The following is an 18,637-nucleotide window of genomic DNA, read 5'->3' on the forward strand; positions in this document are numbered from 1 at the left end:
TTTACAGCGATACGCACTCACACCACGTTTAAAAGCTGAAAAGTTCAAAATCATGTGATGTCCCAAGCCACTCCAAATTTAGAGCAAACATTTAAATTAGCCAAAGCACCAATCAGTGTTTTTTAGATTTAAAAACTTCTCACTGGTCTTATAAGGAAACTATCTGGCATTTATCTAAGGCTGTGAACACACTAGTCGCCAGAGCAAAGCATTTCTGTTAGTCACACCAGGAGGGGGAATGGGTTGATCTGCTGATCAGTTGTCTCTTTGAAGCTGAATTTTTAAAAAAAAAAATGCACTCAAGCTGCCCTAGGTTGTACAGTAAAAAGGGTGGGGTTTGACTAGCATTGTATGCCACTGTTTTAGAAAAGAGAGGTGGAGACGTGCTGGAACTGGCAGAACAGTGAGTGTGTTTCTACCCTAAAAATGGCATCACAGAGTACAATGGTGTGTCAGATACGTGTCTTATTCTTAACAAGCAGATGGCATGGTTTGTTCCTAGTTTCTGATCAGATCTTTTTGTTTTCTCCCAGGCCAGAGAAGAAGAAGTAGCCATTATAGATAAAGTTTTGGATAATCCAGACTTGACATCTAAAGACTTTCAAGACTGGAAACAAATGTACCTTGATCTCTTCCTTGATAGTTGTCAGAACAATCCTGCAGAGGACCTTGTAAGCGACTCTGATGAAGTTGATGCACTTCTAGACTCTTTAGCACATACACATTCCTATATTGAAACGCATGTATAAAAAAAAGGGTTTGCCCCTTTGTGGCACTCCAGACCTTTAGCAAGTACCCAGAGTAGCTTTTATATCAACTTACAGGAGATCTATTTTATTGTTTCTGATATGAGTAAAGTAAAAATTCCATAGTCATTGTGTGAATAAAAACTTGTATACTTTTTACGCTGCTGACGCTCAATTATGTTTATGTTTACAAACATTGGCTATGGTCTAAGGAAGGAATATGCACTCATGGGACTGAATCATACAGATTTTGTTTTATATTGGTGCTGCCACAATTGCTGAAGAGACAAACTACTTTTAAAGCAAAGAGAAACACAAATGTTGCTTCTTTGGATCGTGACCATTGTCTTTAACTATTTTTAAATATTTATTTTACTGAGTATATATTTTGGAGGATTACATTGATTTATCAAAGGAAAAGTTGGCATAAGAACAGTGTTTTACTACTGATTGTAAAATGTTTCTTATTTTAATAGTATCTAACTGTTGTAATGAATTACACTTTCAAAGTACAGCTTTTGTTTTGGCCAGTGTGGCAATTAAACTTTTATATTTTGTGGGATATTTTAGGTATTTTCATAAATGACAGAAAAAAGTATAATGCTGTGATTAGGATTGCATTTAAAAAATGGAGTCAGGGAATAAGGAAAAAACTGGACTTTCATAAGCTTGAGTATATATATAAAAAGTCAAAGCTTCATTTTTCCAGTCTCTTGAAGAATGGTTAATAGACAATCTATAGCACAGAATAAATATGAGGATAAAGGGCTCTCTTTTTGTTTCAGTTTGGGCAGAGATCTTTAAAAATGTATGAACAGTATTGTTGCCAACAATATTATTGCCCCTGTGTTGGTCTCTTCTGACTCTTTTACAGAACAAATCATACTGTTAGCCAACAGTTCACATCCAGCATTTTTTAAAAAGTCAATGTGTTAAATGCTTCAAATATGCCAGTTGAAGGAAATTCATTTTTACATCTGAGACACTCCTGGGGTAAATAGGAAGGGGGCAGAGGTGGGTGGGTCAAATCTGTTTTCTAATCTACTAGAGAAAATTATTAGTATAGTACACAGTTCAAAACAATTTTAAAAGACATACATAGTCATGCACAATGAATGTTCTTGATTTTTTTTATAGGCTGCTTTCACACATAACATGAAATCATGCCATAGTGCTGCACGGACCAGTCTGAATGACCTTGAGCAAAGAGTTGGGCTCACACTTCACATTTCCTCCTATGGGGCCACAGCAGGTTTTCTGATGAGATTACTTTCACTTTTAAAAAATATTGGCTTATGTCAGATATCATGATTTAAAACCAACTCTGGTAAATTTCCTAATCAATCAACTTTAAACAATGCATTATGAAGCCAGAATTCATTTTAAACTAGGATCCCTGGTTTGAACATAATGTTAACCCAAGATTATTACAAGTGAAACCAAGCTTGCCAGAAGTCCTCCACCAAGCAGCAGGACATTTTGCTATGGCTTATTGAGTCTTGCTCACATAGTGCTAAACCATGGCTTCCAATAATATGCAAATTCAGTCACTGAATTTCCCAGAAATCACTGTAAATAGGCTTTGAGCAATATGAAAGCTCAATGGAATTTTCCTCTACCCAAAATCAGATGCATATTGATATTGCATCAATTACATACCATGTCAAGTTAATGATCACATAAACCCAAATAGCAGCAGCAGTGTTTCAACACTAGCCTTTTTCTCCATTATTGGCTTTAATTTATTCATGTATTCCTCAGAATCCATACAATGTTTTTCCAAAACTGTTGCATTCCCATTTTATTTCCTATTGTCATCCCATTGTCTTTGATTTGCAGCTATTCTTTTGAGATTTCAGTGAAATTGCAGCACAAACCTTTTCAGATGTGAAATAACATAGTTGCTATCTGGAGGTGTAGCTTGTGATGTGCTTTGTAATAGTGTGTGATCCCACCCTTCCGCCTCTCCACCATTACCTTTTTTTAAAAAAAGTCATTATTTGCTTTGGAACTCCTGGAGTTTAAACAATAGCAAAATCAGCTAGTCTCAAGGGAAAATGAGGTAAAATGAAAGAGACAATTGTCCGTGTTATTTTGTTTGTCTTGGATTTCAGAGATAAAGTGAGGGAAAGCATTGTCAATCTCAATGTTAGATATGAATATAAACACATGTAAAGCATGTAACCTTAATCAAGCACTAGGTGCATATACCCTCTGGTGTGCTTTTGAGGGAGGAGTAAAATTGACCAGGCTCCAACCCCTACCTCAGCTTAACCCCTGCTATTTTTGAGACAAAATTGACAAGCTTTTCATCTAGTTCAGCCCTTCTTGTGTTCTCCCTCAGAGCATCAGCAACAGTAGTATGAGATTTTTTATGAGGGAAAGGGTGGCAGATGCAGTTCTTCCAAGAGCAGTAGCTGGTCTGAACTCTTGGCAAGGTGAAGTAATTTCCCCTCTTCTTGGAAGAGCAGCAGAGGAAGTGAGGGAGAGAGTACTACTTCCAGAAGCTCAGAGTGGCCTTGTGAAATGTCCCAGCAGCAGTGGCAGCACTGGATACTCTTTCTAGAGGGGAAAGGAGTGGACTAGGTTTCCCCAGCATAGCTAAACCTTCTGAAACAGGTAATGCATGGAAGGTCCATATTGCCCAGTTCACCGTCAACTAGACTAGCCCTTGAATGTCATTCATAAAAATATTTGCTTTGTGGTGCTGTTTGGGGAATTCCAGATGGTAAAGTTCACTTTGGATGTCTACAGAAGAATGTTCAGTACCTTCCCATCATCTGATCATCATGTTGCAGGAGATCGGCTGCACTCCTGTAGAATATGCAAGCCACAAAATTGGTCCAGAGATGCCCCATTTTAATGCAGCCAACTTCCCAATAAGTAAGAATACAGAAATGGAAACATTGTTTATTAAACCTGTCTGTGCCTGGTTAGAGATGTAAGAGGCAAATTTTTAATTTTTATATTTTTGCCCTTTATCTGTCAGCACTTTGATTTTTGTCATGACTGAGCATGACAAAAAAAATCTGTGTGGCTTTTTAATGTTTTTTGGCACATTTGAGCAGTTGAGAGATGAGCTGATAAAAACACAGACCAATGGCATACATCTTTAAAAATTATTCTTTCTGAGAAATTAACTCTCTCAACTAGCTTCCAGCTATAGCCCATTCAACTCAGTGAATGTATTTAGAAATGTACAAATATTTCCTGCTCTTGGGACTAAAATAAGGATCAAAGGATTGTTTCTTTCTTTTCAGCTGCATTTTGGATTCCAAGCGTCTTGCAAACTTTGCACAATTGTATAGGAGAGTGGCCTTTTTACAACTAAATTTATGTAAATCTGTATTCAATTAAGCCTGAATGACAATTCATGCATTAAGATTTGTATGAATTTCCAGGTCCAGTCAAATATTTATATCATCTATAAGAATCTTTGTATAAACAATTTATTGACTGCATGATTTGTTTGTTATAACTTGTGATATTTTGTATATTTCTCACATAAAAATGCTTGACCTGAAACTAATTGTGATACTTGTTCCAAATGTTTATTTCAGACCCTTGTTGACCCCCCTGCATACACACATTTTATGAACTTACAATGTACATCAAGTGATTAATTTCTAGACATAACCATAGCCTGATTGTCAAAATGAAGTTACAATAGCACAACTAAGGATTTCTGAACAGTGTAATAAGCACCACTGTGTAGCACTAGAATTCCGTAGTACCGTAGGGAAGTAAGGAAGGGCCATGGTTCAGTGGCTTTGCATTCAAAAGTTCCAAGGTTCAATCCCCACCATTTCCAGTCCAAGATTCAATCCCCAGCATCCCCAGTCTGAAACCCTGGAGAGCTGCTGCCAGTCAGTGTTGCTAGATGGACCAATGGTCTGACTCAGTATAAGGAAGCTTCTGATGTCCTTAATTCTTTTATTTGTATGGGTGTTGCTCCATAACCTTCTTGTAGATTAGGGATTCCAGATCAGAGAGCAGTTCAGCCTAGAGATTGTACACATTCCATTGCTTACCTTCACTTCACTTGCTTTTCCTACACAGAAAGTTGTTCCTTTGGGGAGGAAAGTATGAAAGTTGTGTGTAGCAGACATTTACACCAGTTGCTCATGGTTGTATTTAGTTCAGTATCTGCATAATGAAGAGCTGAGCTTATTCAAGGCTTTTCAGTACACATACCAAGAAGGTGTGACCAATCATAGCTTCAGTAACACAGGTTAAAATTTACACATGTGCAATCATGTCATACAGGTGTTCTATTTTATTGATTGAATTAACCTGCCACACAAGATTCACAGCATGGCTCACATTATAGAGTAAAATACAGTAGAAGCCACAGTAAACGAACAACACAAATCAACAGCCTAAATCTTAAAACAGACAAAAACTTATATCAGCAATAGATAAAACAAATTAGAAATTCCTGGACATTTTTTCAGGCTGTACTCTGTGTGTGTGTACACACACACACACACACACACAGAAGCTTCTTGTTTCTTCTGATACTGACTCCATGGAAGAAATGGATTACAAACACAGTGGAGCTAGGAGTCTTTAAATTTATACATGGAGCTAGGGGTTTATCAAACATCCCCAGAGACTGGAATGAGCATACCCTGGCTGTCTATGCATCACTGGTATAGAGTGAGGCTCCGCCAGAAAATTTCCAGGATTGGCCTGTCACGCAGCTTACACAACTGCGAACTGTTGCTATGCAACAGTTATTCTGCCTGCACGTTATCTTGCTGTAGACAGCATTTATGACTTAGCTTCAAGGATGAAATTCAGCCTCGCCTTGTCAGACTGTCTAGCATGAAATGGTGCTGTTGTTTGTCGTTGTGCTGCCTTCTTTCAACACTAGGCTTAAAAGTGCTTCAATGGGTATTTATTGTACGATTTTTTCAGACCAAAGGGGTATGCTATAAAATGAATTTAATATAGATGGTGTTTTGAAAAGAAAATGTATAATTATACATTTAAATTAGTCAGATTTCACACTCTGAAGCCAAATAACCATATCTGCAAGTCTGTCAATAAAGATGTCTTAAAACTACAAAACTCACAGCCATTTTATTCTGGCAGTAATGCAAAAAGAGACTTTTGATGCCTTGTTGAAGTTGCCCCTTGAAACAAAAACACATCATATATAATATATCCTTGGGCAGCTTTTTAAAGTGTGCTGTAGCACAGAGTCATTCAACAGCTAGAAACAAATATCTTCTTCCTAGTATGACCCTGGACGGCATAAAGTACAGGATATTATTTCCTGAAGAGCTGTGTATATGATACTATTGTTTCATATTCCACTCAAATTTATAATAATTAGACCTGCTGATGATTTTTGCCTTAAGTTAGTACACAGTATTGCTATCCTTTGTTTCTGTTGTGTATGACTATGACAATATTTTCCCCAAATGGGGAGAGGGATGGAGATTTAAGGACTGCAAAGTTTCACTTATTTATTTATTTATTTATTTATTGTATTTGTACCCCACTCTTCAGCCAAAAAGGCTCCCTGAGTGGCTTACATACCATCAATTAATACAGACAGTCCCTGCCCGCAGGCTTACAATCTAAAAAGCATGACACACAAAGAGAAAGGGCAAGGAGGGAATTTATGCTTTATGGGGTGAATTTACAGCGCTTTTTCCAAATCTGAAGCTTTAGCTCTACTTTTTAAAAATGAACTAGTTTTTTCTTGAGATGATCCAGGACAGTCAGAAATAATGCAGACAAATGTAGTAACATCATACAGTTATGCAGCCAAACAAATCAGACTATGTAGCAGTACATGAAACTAAATCATAACAAGTATTGTTCTCACTCTAAATATATTTCCTGATGACACCAATGGCTGTGTGAAGGCATAATGAAGCCAAATCAGGTTCCTTCTTACGCTCACTCTGAATGAACACGTTTTTTACCCTGTTTCACAGGACCCTGTCCCTCCCCACCCCCAAAATAATTGCAAAACATGGTGCATTTCTTTAGGGAGCATTTTTTAATTAAATGCCCCTTCCCCCCATTTAATCTCAGCCATGTATTGGTGCAGTACAGATCTTAAAAATATAAACCTTTTTATATATTGGGGGTGGGGGGAAAGCTAGTAAACAGTGGGATTTCCCCCCCCCCCAATTCCTGTATCAAATACATTTTTGAAAAAAGATTTGGAGAATCCACTTATATGCATCTTTTTCTTGATACCTTACTTAATGTTCAAATCAAGTATTCATTTCCAATTATCATTACAAACAAAATGGTTGTATATGAATTAACTTGTAGCTCTCATTGGCAACATGTTCTTAATCTTTACCTATTTTGCTTTGTGCTTTGAAATATCAGAAAATTCAAGTCTATTTGCTATTTCACAATATTATCTCCTAATATTAAGAACAGTGCGGCATTTTTAATATTTAGAAATCCTGAAGGGTTTATGCCCTGCTGAATTGTCCTTGCAGATCATTTTTAGCAAGGTGTTACCTAAACAGTTGGTCTCTTTTGTTGTTGAATGTCTTTAGCTTCTACTAATTCAGACAGCTGTAGCACTGCACACTGCAATCCATACCAAGGTAATGAAGCTTTACAGATTTCTTCCCAACAATCATTGTCTATATCATAGCCCACAACATCTTGAGTTGGAATCTCCTGGGAATCTTGCCACTTTTTTCCTCCAATGAGAAGGGCAGTTTCCTCCACTACCACCAAACCATAACTAAATCGATCATAGACCAATGGCCTTAAACGAGTCCACTGATTTTGGTCAGGATCATATTTTTCGATTTCAGAAAATGGTTCATAAAGGCCTAAAAATGTGAAGACGGACTCTCTGATTGTGGCCATCTGATGCCCAAACCGAGCAATGCTCATTGGGGCTTGCTTTCTCCATTCTCCTTCTAGTGTACTCAAAGAGTACAAATCCTTACTTGTGTTACTTTGATCCGTGCATTTCCCACCTGATATATAAACAATATTCTTGCAGACAGTACCAGCATGACCATGCATTTTGCATGGCAGATCTCGAACTTTTGTCCATGAGTCTCGGCTAATATTGTAGGCTTCAACAGATAAATGTAACGATCCATTCTCACCTTGACCTCCAATTGCAATAATTGTATTTTTTAGGATGCAACAAGAAAACTGAGATCTTTTTTCTAGCATCCTGTTGATTTGTATCCAATTGTTAAATCTGGGATCATAGCGATGGACTTTGTTTGTAACTGTCAAAGTGGGACTTTTAGAGTCACTTTGCAAATCTTCTATTTCTCCACCTAGCACATACAGAAAGTTTCCAACTGTACACACACAATGATTTTGTACTCGATCCTGCACCTGTGTTAATATTTGCCATTTGTGATTGTAAACATCAAAAGCCACCACATCCCTGCTGGGCCCTTCACGGTGAATCATACCTCCATGCAGGATAATCTGTGTCTTCTGGTTTCTCAAGGTGCTGTACTTATCCTGCAGGATGGGTTGTCTAAAGATCAATGAGTGGTAGTTTATTGCTTTTATGATTAAGCATTTTATGGGAGCTGTTAGAGGCACTTCTGTTTGAGTGTACACTTTTCTCAAATTTTCCACAGGAATAAGACCATATCTTATTTGTTCTAAAACGCTGGTTGTATGCGTTAACCTCAATTTATCATACTTCAGCCACTTTAGCAATAGATCTAGCAAATTAGATTCTTTCACCATAGGCACATCTGAACTTTCGACTACTGCCTTTAAAGACTGGAAGTTCAGTTCTAGTAGTTCTGCAAAACTGAGGTCCAGGAGTTTCCAGAAATTGAAAATGAGATATTTTTCTGCTGCTGATAAAGCATCTGGAAGACAGAATTTTGCCGCAACATTGGCAGAAAAACAGCAGTTTTCCAAGGTAAGATTGTTAGCCAGATATTGGCTGCACAAGCCAATTGCCTCAGTCACTTGCAAGTAAGTGGCAGCTTCCAAGGTATCTTCCAGGCTGGCAAAAGACAAGGGCAACCAGGAGGTATAAATGAAGTCCAGAACATGCTGCAAACCAATGGCTGAGATGACTTGCAAGTGAATGATGGCAGCCTTGGATTCTTTAGTGTAACTCTTGAACACGGCCCTGAAGTAATCACTGGAACAGGCCAACAAAGACTTGTGAGCAGGGAACTCATTTTCTTTCACCTTCAATAAAATGTCGCACAGCAAGCCTTCATCTCGCAGGGTTTGGTACTGAGACAGCACGGAACTACAATGTCCTTTGCAGTAGGACAGAAAGTAACTCATTGTGCAGAACAAAATTCTCTAAAGCACTTTCTGTCAGTGAAAAGAATTAAAGATGCTGCAACTGTGCTTTAACTCAGCCAGGCAAGGAAATCTTTGAAACAGAACCATCAGCTCAGTTCCTTCAACTGTTAACAGCCCACTTAATATAATTTCACATCCCTCTCCAACTTAGCATCTTGCTAGTACACATTCATTCATAAAGGTGAATCTAGTAACATCCTTGAGGCATTTCTCTCACCTCTGTTTCCTGCACAGGAGATGGTCCACAGGAGATGAGAGCACTTGCTTGGCCAGCATCAGGTGACAGATCTGAGACATAGATGGCATTCAGTGACGATGTGTGTCAGCTCAGATGTCTCCCACAGCTTTTCTTTCACTTTAAGCTGATTAAATAGACCTTCTGTGGCCGCTGGTGCATCACGAATAAGAGAAGGAGAGCAAACTTTGCTGCAGCTTTTGCTCAAGCTGCATATTTCACTCTTAGACAAGTTTAGCTCTTATTTCCCCAGGGCCAACAAGCCACGTATGGTGATCTCTGCTTGTAGGAAGTCTCAGCTGAAAATCAAATCAGCACCTACAGAATAGAGTGGGAGGATTTTGTGAACACATAGACCTTTAGCCTGGGAGTAGAAAGACAAGCAAAATACTAGGATTAGTCACTGGTTTAATTTGACATGCATTTTGGAGCCATTTGGTTTATATGATATCACCATAACTCACAGTGACCAGAATAGAATGCAAACACTAGACCCCTTGTCATAAGCTGTCCAAGCACTGAACTGAGATTGGTGGGAGAGAGGGGGAGAAGGGGAGGGGAAAGAAGTAATTTTACAAGGAGTTCAAGCCAAAGTATCTGACACTGAGTGACCTGGATGGAAATCATGCGGGCAACACATTTCTTCAAAAGAGTGACAAAAATAGCACCAAAGTTATGTCATATAAAGCAAGATATGTTTGTTGTGAGACCTTGGCATAAATGAGTTCCAGGCAAGTTTGAACTTCCTTGGATAGTCCATCACATTGTAAGTTTGAAATGGGAAAACAAATGTAGTAAAATTAAAAACAGTGGCTTGGAACATCCAGTTCCCCTGAGGGGCTAAAAGCAGTCAGATGTACTCACTCAGCTGGCTGGCTGGTTTGTGAAAACCTTTGGATCTATTTTTCACAGCTTTCATTTCTAAGTCAAAAATGCAGGTGTATGAATAAGATGGCTGACACAATCCTGGGGCAGATACACCAAGACTTTTGGTGAGAGACATCTGCTCTGCCTTGTTGGTAAGTTTCTGCTTTTGAATAATAGGGAAACATGTCATTATAGTTAATTCAATCATGTCATACAGTATATGCTTGACCTGGTGTGTTACAGATTAACACAGTTTATTATGCAATGTGTTCATGTTTCCTGGGAGGATCTGGCTTACATTCATGTTCATTTCTAATGGATTTTAAGTGGATAAGATATTTGTCATACGGATCCAAAGTATGCACAACCTTTCTGGTATAATTTCCTGGCTACTTTATTGTAACAATATTGGTCATGCGCTGGCAAAGAATTCAAAGACAAATAGCTATAGCATCTTGTGTCTCAATCAGGGCAGGAACTCAAGAGAGCAGTTACATGTTGCTGATGTTTCTGGCATATACCATTTTAAATTGTAAGTCAAGATTTCATTATTTCTTCCATACAAAAATGGCCTGTGCATCCAAAACTAGTGTGCCATAGGAAAGAATTCTAGCCTTGCTTTCTCCATGATATATTAGTTTTGTATGTACAGGAAGTTATCGTTAATATGGAAAATCAGGAGAATTCAGACATACTATCTCTTCCCCTTCAGTCTGCTATGGCATGGCCCAGGAAAAACTGTACCATGTGACTGCTCTGATTCTTCGTATCTGCTCTTACTGTGTTCCTTTCAGCTGGTTCACACATGCCTGCTCATCATAAATGTGGTGTTTTGCCCATATGAATGAGCTATTACAGGTCATTCTATATACACAGGGACAGGGCTTTCTTATCTCATACCATGCTGCTTTTCAAATGGTGTCATATCCCAACGATCTGCCAGTTTGTGAGTACTGAGATACTACTGATAAGCAATGAAATAATGTGCATGCATGGATGAACTTCCTCTTTACACTTTCCATTTCAGTTAGGGGAGGGGCCGTAACTGAGTGACAGAGTACATGCTTTGCGTGCAGAAGGCCACAAATTCAGTCCCTGGTAGGGTTGCCAGGTCTCCGGTTTTTGGGCGGAGTTTCAGGGGAAAAGGGGCCGTCTCCGGCCTCCGGCAATACTTTGCTTAAACTGGACGATCTCCGGCTTTTCATTGGCCTCCTTCCCGCCCTTTGTCATTGAGGCAGGGAGAGCTGGTGCCGCCGGGGCCAGGCTCTGTCTTCCCAGGCAGCAGCCTGTCTTGGACAGGGGCGGGCGGGAGCGGCAACGAGGGGCTGGCCCTGGGTGCGCGAGGCGGGCACTGCTTAAAAGGCCAGTCGGGCGAGCGCGGCGCTGTCATTCTCCCTCCTGCTGTGGGCGCCGCTGGGCTGGAGTGGCCGCGATGGAGCTCGGCAGTGGCGGCGGTGGCGGCCGGGGAGCGCATCGCGGCCACTGCCGCCCAGTGGTGCCCACAGCATGAGGGGTGAAGCGGCCGGGCGTCCTTGGGGCTAAGAAGGAGCTGGCCCCGTCCGGCATCCACTGCTGCTGTGGGTAGCAGGCTGGAGAGAGAGAGAGATGCTGGAGAAAGAGAGATAAAGAGAGAGAGGCTGGAGAAAGAGAGAGATGCTGGAGAGAGAGAGAGATGCTGGAGAAAGAGAGAGATGCTGGAGAGAGAGAAAGAGAGAGAGGCTGGAGAAAGAGAGAGATGCTGGAGAGAGAGAAAGAGAGAGATGCTGGAGAAAGAGAGAGATGCTGGAGAAAGAGAGAGATGCTGGAGAAAGAGAGAGATGCTGGAGAGAGAGAGAAAGAGAGAGATGCTGGAGAGAGAGAGAGAGAGAAAGAGAGCGATGCTGGAGAAAGAGAGAGATGCTGAGAGAGAGAGAGAAAGAGAGAGATGCTGGAGAGAGAGAGAGAAAAAGAGAGCGATGCTGGAGAAAGAGAGAGATGCTGGAGAAAGAGAGAGATGCTGAGAGAGAGAGAGAAAGAGAGAGATGCTGGAGAGAGAGAGAGAGAGAGAGAGAGAAAGAGAGCGATGCTGGAGAAAGAGAGAGAGAGAAAGAGAGAGAGAGAAAGAGAGAGATGCTGGAGAGAGAGAGAGAGAGAGAGAGAGAGAGAGAGAGAGAGCGATGCTGGAGAAAGAGAGATGCTGGAGAAAGAGAGAGATGCTGAGAGAGAGAGAGAGAGAGAGATGCTGGAGAGAGAGAGAGAGAGAGAGAAAGAGAGCGATGCTGGAGAAAGAGAGAGATGCTGGAGAGAGAGAAAGAGAGAGAGGCTGGAGAGAGAAAGAGAGAGTTTGGCCCTAATCCTCAGTTTCTTACTATTTCCTCTGGATAATTGCACTGCTGGAAACGGACAGAATCATCATGTAATTGTCTTTTCTTGACAGGAAGTGGGAGTGAGATTGAAATGACAACAAATAGGAATGTGTGCCATTGTTCCATTTTTCTGCACATTTCCCATCTCCCCAAAGCAGCCTTCCCCAACCTGGTGCCTTCCAGATATCTTTGGGCATACAGCTGCCACCAGCTAACATCTGGAGGGCACCAAGCTGGGGAAGTCTGCCCTAAATTGTCAGCTGCTTCAGGTCTATCAGATCTAAGCATATGGTCACCCTGTTGTAGGAAAGTTCCCAATAAACTGACTCGTGTTGTCTCATTAAGTCTCTAATGTGGCAATTTAAGCGAACAGACCTGATCTTGTTCTGGGTTTTGGACTTCCAGCAGGGGCTTAGACTAGAAGGACTAAAAGGCCCCTTCTAGCTCTGTGATTCTATGCTACATGTAAGTGTGTGTGTGTGTGTGTGTTACACACAAACGCACAGGCACACACACAAGCATACTTTTTTTCTTTGATCAATTTTGCTTAGAAAAAAAGTGTCTTGTTCTTGTCAGTTGACTTCCTTTTTTATTCTTTGTATGTACTTAAACAAGCTGGTCTGTTTTAAAAGAAAAGCTTGGTGGTGTTTGTGAGAGCCCACGAAAGAGCAATTTCAGGTAACTGCCACAGCCAAATGGTTAAGAATTGGCCTTATGACATAATGTGTACTGGCTGGTCTCTACAGAATTCCAAACACCATTTCAGACTTAAGGCTGCCATCTATTATCCCAAAGGCAGCCAAAGTAGCATCCTCCAGATATTGTACTAAAACTCCCATGAGCCCTATCCTGCTTGGCCAGCAATCACAATAAAGTCCAAAAACTTGACTGCATCTGTTTAATTATATGCATGGAAATGGAAATGGACTGCCTTCAAGTCGATTCAAACTTATGGCTACCCTATGAATAGGGATTTCATGGTAAGCGGTATTCAGAGGTGGTTTACCATCTAAGGCTAGTATTCCCCACCTGGCTAGGGCCTGCTCAGCTTGCCACAGCTGCACAAGCCAGTCCCTTCCTTGTCCACAACTGCCAGCTGGGGGAAACGGCTCCTTGCGACTATGCACCTTGCCCACAGGTGGCAGGGCACATAATCCCTGAGCCACTCACTGTGGGGGTGATCTTTAGCTGGCCCTTGACATCCAGGAGACACGAGTGGGGATTTGAACTCATAGACTCTGGACTCCCAGCCAGGCTCTCCTCCCCACTGTGCTATACCATCTGTTGCATGAGCATACAGTTAACATACAACTGACTTCATAGCACCATGCAGATAACAACTGGCTCACTCTGCATTAGCATAGCTGCTGCAAGCACTCTTAGTTCATTTTTACAAGATAGTTCAACATGCTATCTTGTTCATTAAAAAAATGCATTCATTCCTGACTTTACCTCTTACCACTTCTCCAGGCTGTAAAAAATAAAATAAAACACCTTCCACTTTCCTTTTTTGTATCTTTAATTCAGTTGTTGTTGTTAATGTGCCTTCAAGTCAATTTCAACTTATGGTGACCCTATGAATCAGCGACCCCAATAGCATCTGTCATAAACCACCCTGTTCAGATCTTGCAAGTTCAGGTCTGTGGCTTCCTTTATGGAATCAATCCATCTCTTGTTTGGTCTTCCTCTTTTTCTACTCCCTTCTGTTTTCCCCAGTATTATTGTCTTTTCTAATGAATCATGTCTTCTCATTATGTGTCCAAAGTATATGTGTCCAAAGTCAGAGGAAGGCAATGGTAAACCACCTCTGAATACCTCTTACCATGAAAACCCTATTCATAGGGTCACCAAAAGTTGGGATCGACTTGAAGGCATTCCATTTCCATTTTCCATCCATACTCCCTAAGATGGTGAGAAGGAATGACCTTGTCACTTCAGCTGGACCTCTTTTAGGTAAGATTTCTATTTTAATTTCCAATCAGAAATTTTTTTTTGAATGGTATGCTGCACGCAAGCGTGGTTGATACAATGTATCATGCTTCATGATGTCACTACGGCCCGCCCCATGATGTCACTAGGGCCCACCCCGTGACGTCACTAGGGCCCGCCCCATGACATCACTAGGGCCCGCCCCATGACGTCACTAGGGCCCACCCCATGACATCACTAGGGCCCGCCCCATGATGTCACTAGGGCCCGCACCCATTTTCTCAGGTTTTTGGATGGTTCCGACCTGGCAACCCTAGTCCCTGGCATCTCCGGTTAAAAGAAGAAGATAGCCAGTAGACAGACAAATATTCTGGCTTGATCTAAGGCAGCTTCCCATATTCGACTGTCATACAGATTTTATATGGTTGGTACCTCTTTATCTTTATGGTGTAGTGCAGAGGTTCCCAAACTGTGGTACGTGGACCGCTAGTGGCCCGTGAGCTTAATTCCAGTGGTCCACGGCATGGCCACATTAAACATGCATATTGATGTTTATTTGCATTTTGTTGCTTCTCTATCTTCTGTTGTTTTTTGTTGTATTGCAGTTTGAATTCTACAGGATGCAAATTGTAATATAAAAAATACAATATAAGAGAAGCCCGCAAGCAGAGCCTGAATGGAGCTGCACTCTCCCTACTTGCTTTTTTTTTTTCAATTAATTTTTATTCTAATTTTCAAAACCAAAATAATACAAAAAGAAAACAACACAAATCAATAACTAATACAATACAAAAAAAATACATATATATAAAAATATTGACTTCCGATTTGTCATAGTTCAGCTATAAATCTATAATATATAACAAACCTATCTCTTAATAGATTATAAAATCACCTTCCTCCAGCGGTTATCTTAGTTGGTTTCAAATCTCATTAACATCATATCATTTTAATATTCCACAAAAAGTCAAAGAGAAGTTTCCAATCCTTGAGATATATATCAATCAATTTTTTTTCTAAATAAACATGCCAATTAATCCAGCTCATCAAATCTACTAAATCCAGTAATTTCAAAACACTATAATTCAACTATAAATCTATAATATATAACAGACCTATCTCTTAATAGATTATAAAATCACCTTCCTCCAGCAGTTATCTTAGTTGGTTTCAAATCTCATTAACAACATACCATTTTAATCTTCCACAAAAAGTCAAAGATAAGTTTCCAATCCTTGAGATATATGTCAATCAATTTTTTTTCTAAATAAACATGTCAATTAATCCAACTCATCAAATCTACTGAGTCCAGTAGTTTCAAATCGCTCGTCTGTCATTATCCATATTGGGTCCATCTTCCATCTTTACGCACCCAAAAATCTTGCTGTCATAGTCATATAATAAAAGTCTGATAGGAATTTCCTCCATCACAGATATTTTCTTACCATCAAATCCAAACGTAACACTGAAGTATTGTTTCAAAGCCGCATCTCTGCTCCTCTTTTCCACATGATACACTAGTACATTTCTTGAAGGTTTTTCCATTGACACAAAACAGGGATTAATTCTATTAACTTTCTCCATTTCAAGTTCCATCAAATCCTTCCAGTCCAGGAATTTTTTTGAACCGATAATATCTTTATCTCCAATCTCTTCAATTCCTTCAGAGACAGCGCTGTATTCCAAACTGTAATATTTATCTCCAGGATCCGTCACAACCAGGAAATCCAAATCTTTTTTCATGTCCATATTTAAGCCAATCTCCATAGATTGAACCTTGCCTTTAATTTCTCTTTCATCCTTTTTTTGTTTTCCAGATCTATCTTTATTCTCCTTTCTCATAGAATCCTGAGTTTCTTTCAGCTCCTGTCTCATTTCATGAAATTCAGTTCTCCACGCTTGTCTATTATTTCTCAGTTCTTGTTTTATTGAGTTAATCCCATCCATTATTTTCTGAAGCATGTCTAGAAATAAAGTCCCTTCTTGTACATCCATGATCTTCTTAATTGCCATTCTTAAAACCAAAAGAACAAAACTCCTTCAATTTTCAATGTCCCAAGCAAAGAGCAGTTTATTTCTTTATCCAGTTACAAAGGAGTTAATCTTTCCAACCAACTAACGTCACACGCTAGACAGTCCTTATCTCTTAAATGTCCAGAAGTGCAAAAACAGCTTTTAGTTCACAGCATTCAAATAACTAGTAGCAGAGAGAATGAGCAGATTCGTCAACAACAACAACAACAAAAGTAGATCAGAAAAAATAGTCCCTTATATATATTACACAAAAGTCTTGTAAATCAAAAAGATTTCTTATCTCTCCCAATCAGAAAGCTCTCATCCATTGTAATCTTTAAAACGCAATTTTCCATGTCAGCTTTTTGCAATAAAAAAAAAGATAAGCTATTTATATTTTCTTCCCCCTTAGTTCCGTAAATAAAGAAGGAAAGTCTTACCTCATCTAGGTTATCTTAATTGCTGTTACTTTGACAAATCTCTTTAGCTATATAGATAAGAAAATGATAAATGTAGACAGGAGGTTTGCCTGCTAGTCCGTTAAAAAAAAAGGTCACTTATCCAGCTGAGCTAGCATAAAATCCTCGCTCTGTCTGAACTGCTGGAAGACAGACAATTCTGACGAATTCCAGGCTCCAACAATCGAAACAAAACTATGTGGCAGATCTCACGCTTCTTCCTTATCCGGAAGAAATCATCCCCAGTCAGAAAAAACCCTTCTGACTGAATTTAAAACTGGATAAGTTTCATCCAAGACGGGAGCCCATCTCAGAGGCAGCACAGGCGGAGGGATCCTCCTGGGAAGTCCGCACTCTCCCTACTTGCAATTCCCAGCAACTGGTTTTCAAAGGCCCACTGCCTCCAACAGTGGAGACAGACTATAGCCATCGTGACTAGTAGCCATCGATAGCCTTATCCTCCGTGAATTTGTCTTCATAACACTACAAGCCCTGAAATGTCACAGGAACACATTGGTTCCCAGAGCTGCCTTGGTGCATACACTCTGCCCCCATCCCTAATCTTAATAAAAACATTGATGTATTGAGACAGTGTATTATGTTGGGGGGGGGAGAGAAAACAGGGATTCCCATGAATTACATGCAATGGTTACAGCATGTTACAAGGCTGAAGTATTATGAATACAACTGAAATCAATCACATACCCTTGAGTAAACATGTTTAGAACTGAACTATGCTTCTGACTTGCACCACTGCAACCCATGTTGATCTGACTTGGACTGTAGTTTAAAGTACTGACCTTTCAAGAGCTATTCATTTCTACAGGGGCTCCTTAAGCATGTCAGATTTTCATTGCTTCTGAAGTCTGGCTGACAAGTTTATTTCAGGTGAATCCTAACCATGATTCCTGCGGGCTGACCTTATGTAATCGGCAGCTACAAAAAGCATGGCATGCTGCAGGAATCCTCCATGAATGGTTCTTGGAGTGTATCAAGACTGCATGAAAGGGAAGACCTGTGGGCACTTTTTGGTCTATTAGCAGGTGGAAAATGTTGAAACATTTATTTCTTCTAAGAAAATTGCTCGCAGAAGACATTGTACAAAGAGAGACAGTGCAGTGAATTTTGTTCCTCATTTTAAGCAAATCTCTAGCAACTGTTGTTTGAGCATGTGCAGTACATGCTCTTTTCACTTTCACTTCCCTCCATCTCCCTCTTTTTTCCTTGGCTTGTTTCGTCACATGGAGAAGGGCCAGGATCTCTTCCTGATCATCCCAGAGTGCAGGACACAGAATAATGGGTCCAAGTTACAGTAAGCCAGATTGCAGTTAAACATTAGGAAAAACTTCCTAACTGTTCGAGCAGTCTGACAGTGGAACCAATGACCTAGGGAGGTGGTGGACTTTCCAGCACTGGAGGCATTCAAGGGGCAGCTGGGCAGCCACCTGTCGGGTGTGCTTTAAGTTAGATTCCTGCATTGAGCAGGGGGTTGGACTCGATGGCCTTATGGGCCCCTGCCAACTCTACTATTCTGTGATCATCACAGTCACAACCCAGATTTAGGCTGCAATCCTATACCCCCTTAACTGGTTTCAAGATCTAGAGGAGTATTTGTGTGCCATCTGTGGGTGATATTCAGTGGTAGAGTAGACCCATTGAAATTAATGGACCTGACTAGCTTAGATTAATTAATTTCAATGGGGCTAGTCTGAGTAGGACTAGCATTGCATCCAACCCTCTGTGTGCATAAGA

General features: G+C 40.3%; 3 protein-coding genes across 4 annotated transcripts in view; 2 read left to right on the forward strand and 1 right to left on the reverse strand.

The window, feature by feature from the left end:
- CNKSR2 (connector enhancer of kinase suppressor of Ras 2) overlaps positions 1-1,070 on the forward strand; it is a 271,527-nt gene extending 270,457 nt beyond the window's left edge. For both annotated transcript variants that reach the window (XM_061627286.1, XM_061627287.1), the window contains one exon: positions 534-1,070. In XM_061627286.1, coding sequence (XP_061483270.1) covers positions 534-749 — 216 coding nt within the window. In that variant the 3' untranslated portion in view covers positions 750-1,070. The remainder of the gene's footprint in view (positions 1-533) is intronic.
- A 3,220-nt stretch (positions 1,071-4,290) lies between these two features.
- KLHL34 (kelch like family member 34) lies at positions 4,291-9,587 on the reverse strand. The gene has a single exon (XM_061629441.1). The coding sequence runs from the start codon at positions 9,015-9,017 to the stop codon at positions 7,242-7,244; it is 1,776 nt and encodes a 591-aa protein (XP_061485425.1). The 5' UTR covers positions 9,018-9,587; the 3' UTR covers positions 4,291-7,241.
- A 489-nt stretch (positions 9,588-10,076) lies between these two features.
- MBTPS2 (membrane bound transcription factor peptidase, site 2) overlaps positions 10,077-18,637 on the forward strand; it is a 129,936-nt gene continuing 121,375 nt past the window's right edge. Inside the window, exon 1 of the mRNA XM_061627290.1 lies at positions 10,077-10,292. The gene's annotated coding sequence lies outside the window, so the exon portion shown is untranslated. The remainder of the gene's footprint in view (positions 10,293-18,637) is intronic.

This window comes from Rhineura floridana, chromosome 5 (genome assembly GCF_030035675.1).
Source record: "Rhineura floridana isolate rRhiFlo1 chromosome 5, rRhiFlo1.hap2, whole genome shotgun sequence".
Classification (NCBI taxonomy): domain Eukaryota; kingdom Metazoa; phylum Chordata; class Lepidosauria; order Squamata; family Rhineuridae; genus Rhineura; species Rhineura floridana.

Bases quoted from the DNA above. Each gene is read 5' to 3' on its own strand.
- KLHL34 (XM_061629441.1), bottom strand. From the start codon at position 9,017: ATGAGTTACTTTCTGTCCTACTGCAAAGGACATTGTAGTTCCGTGCTG.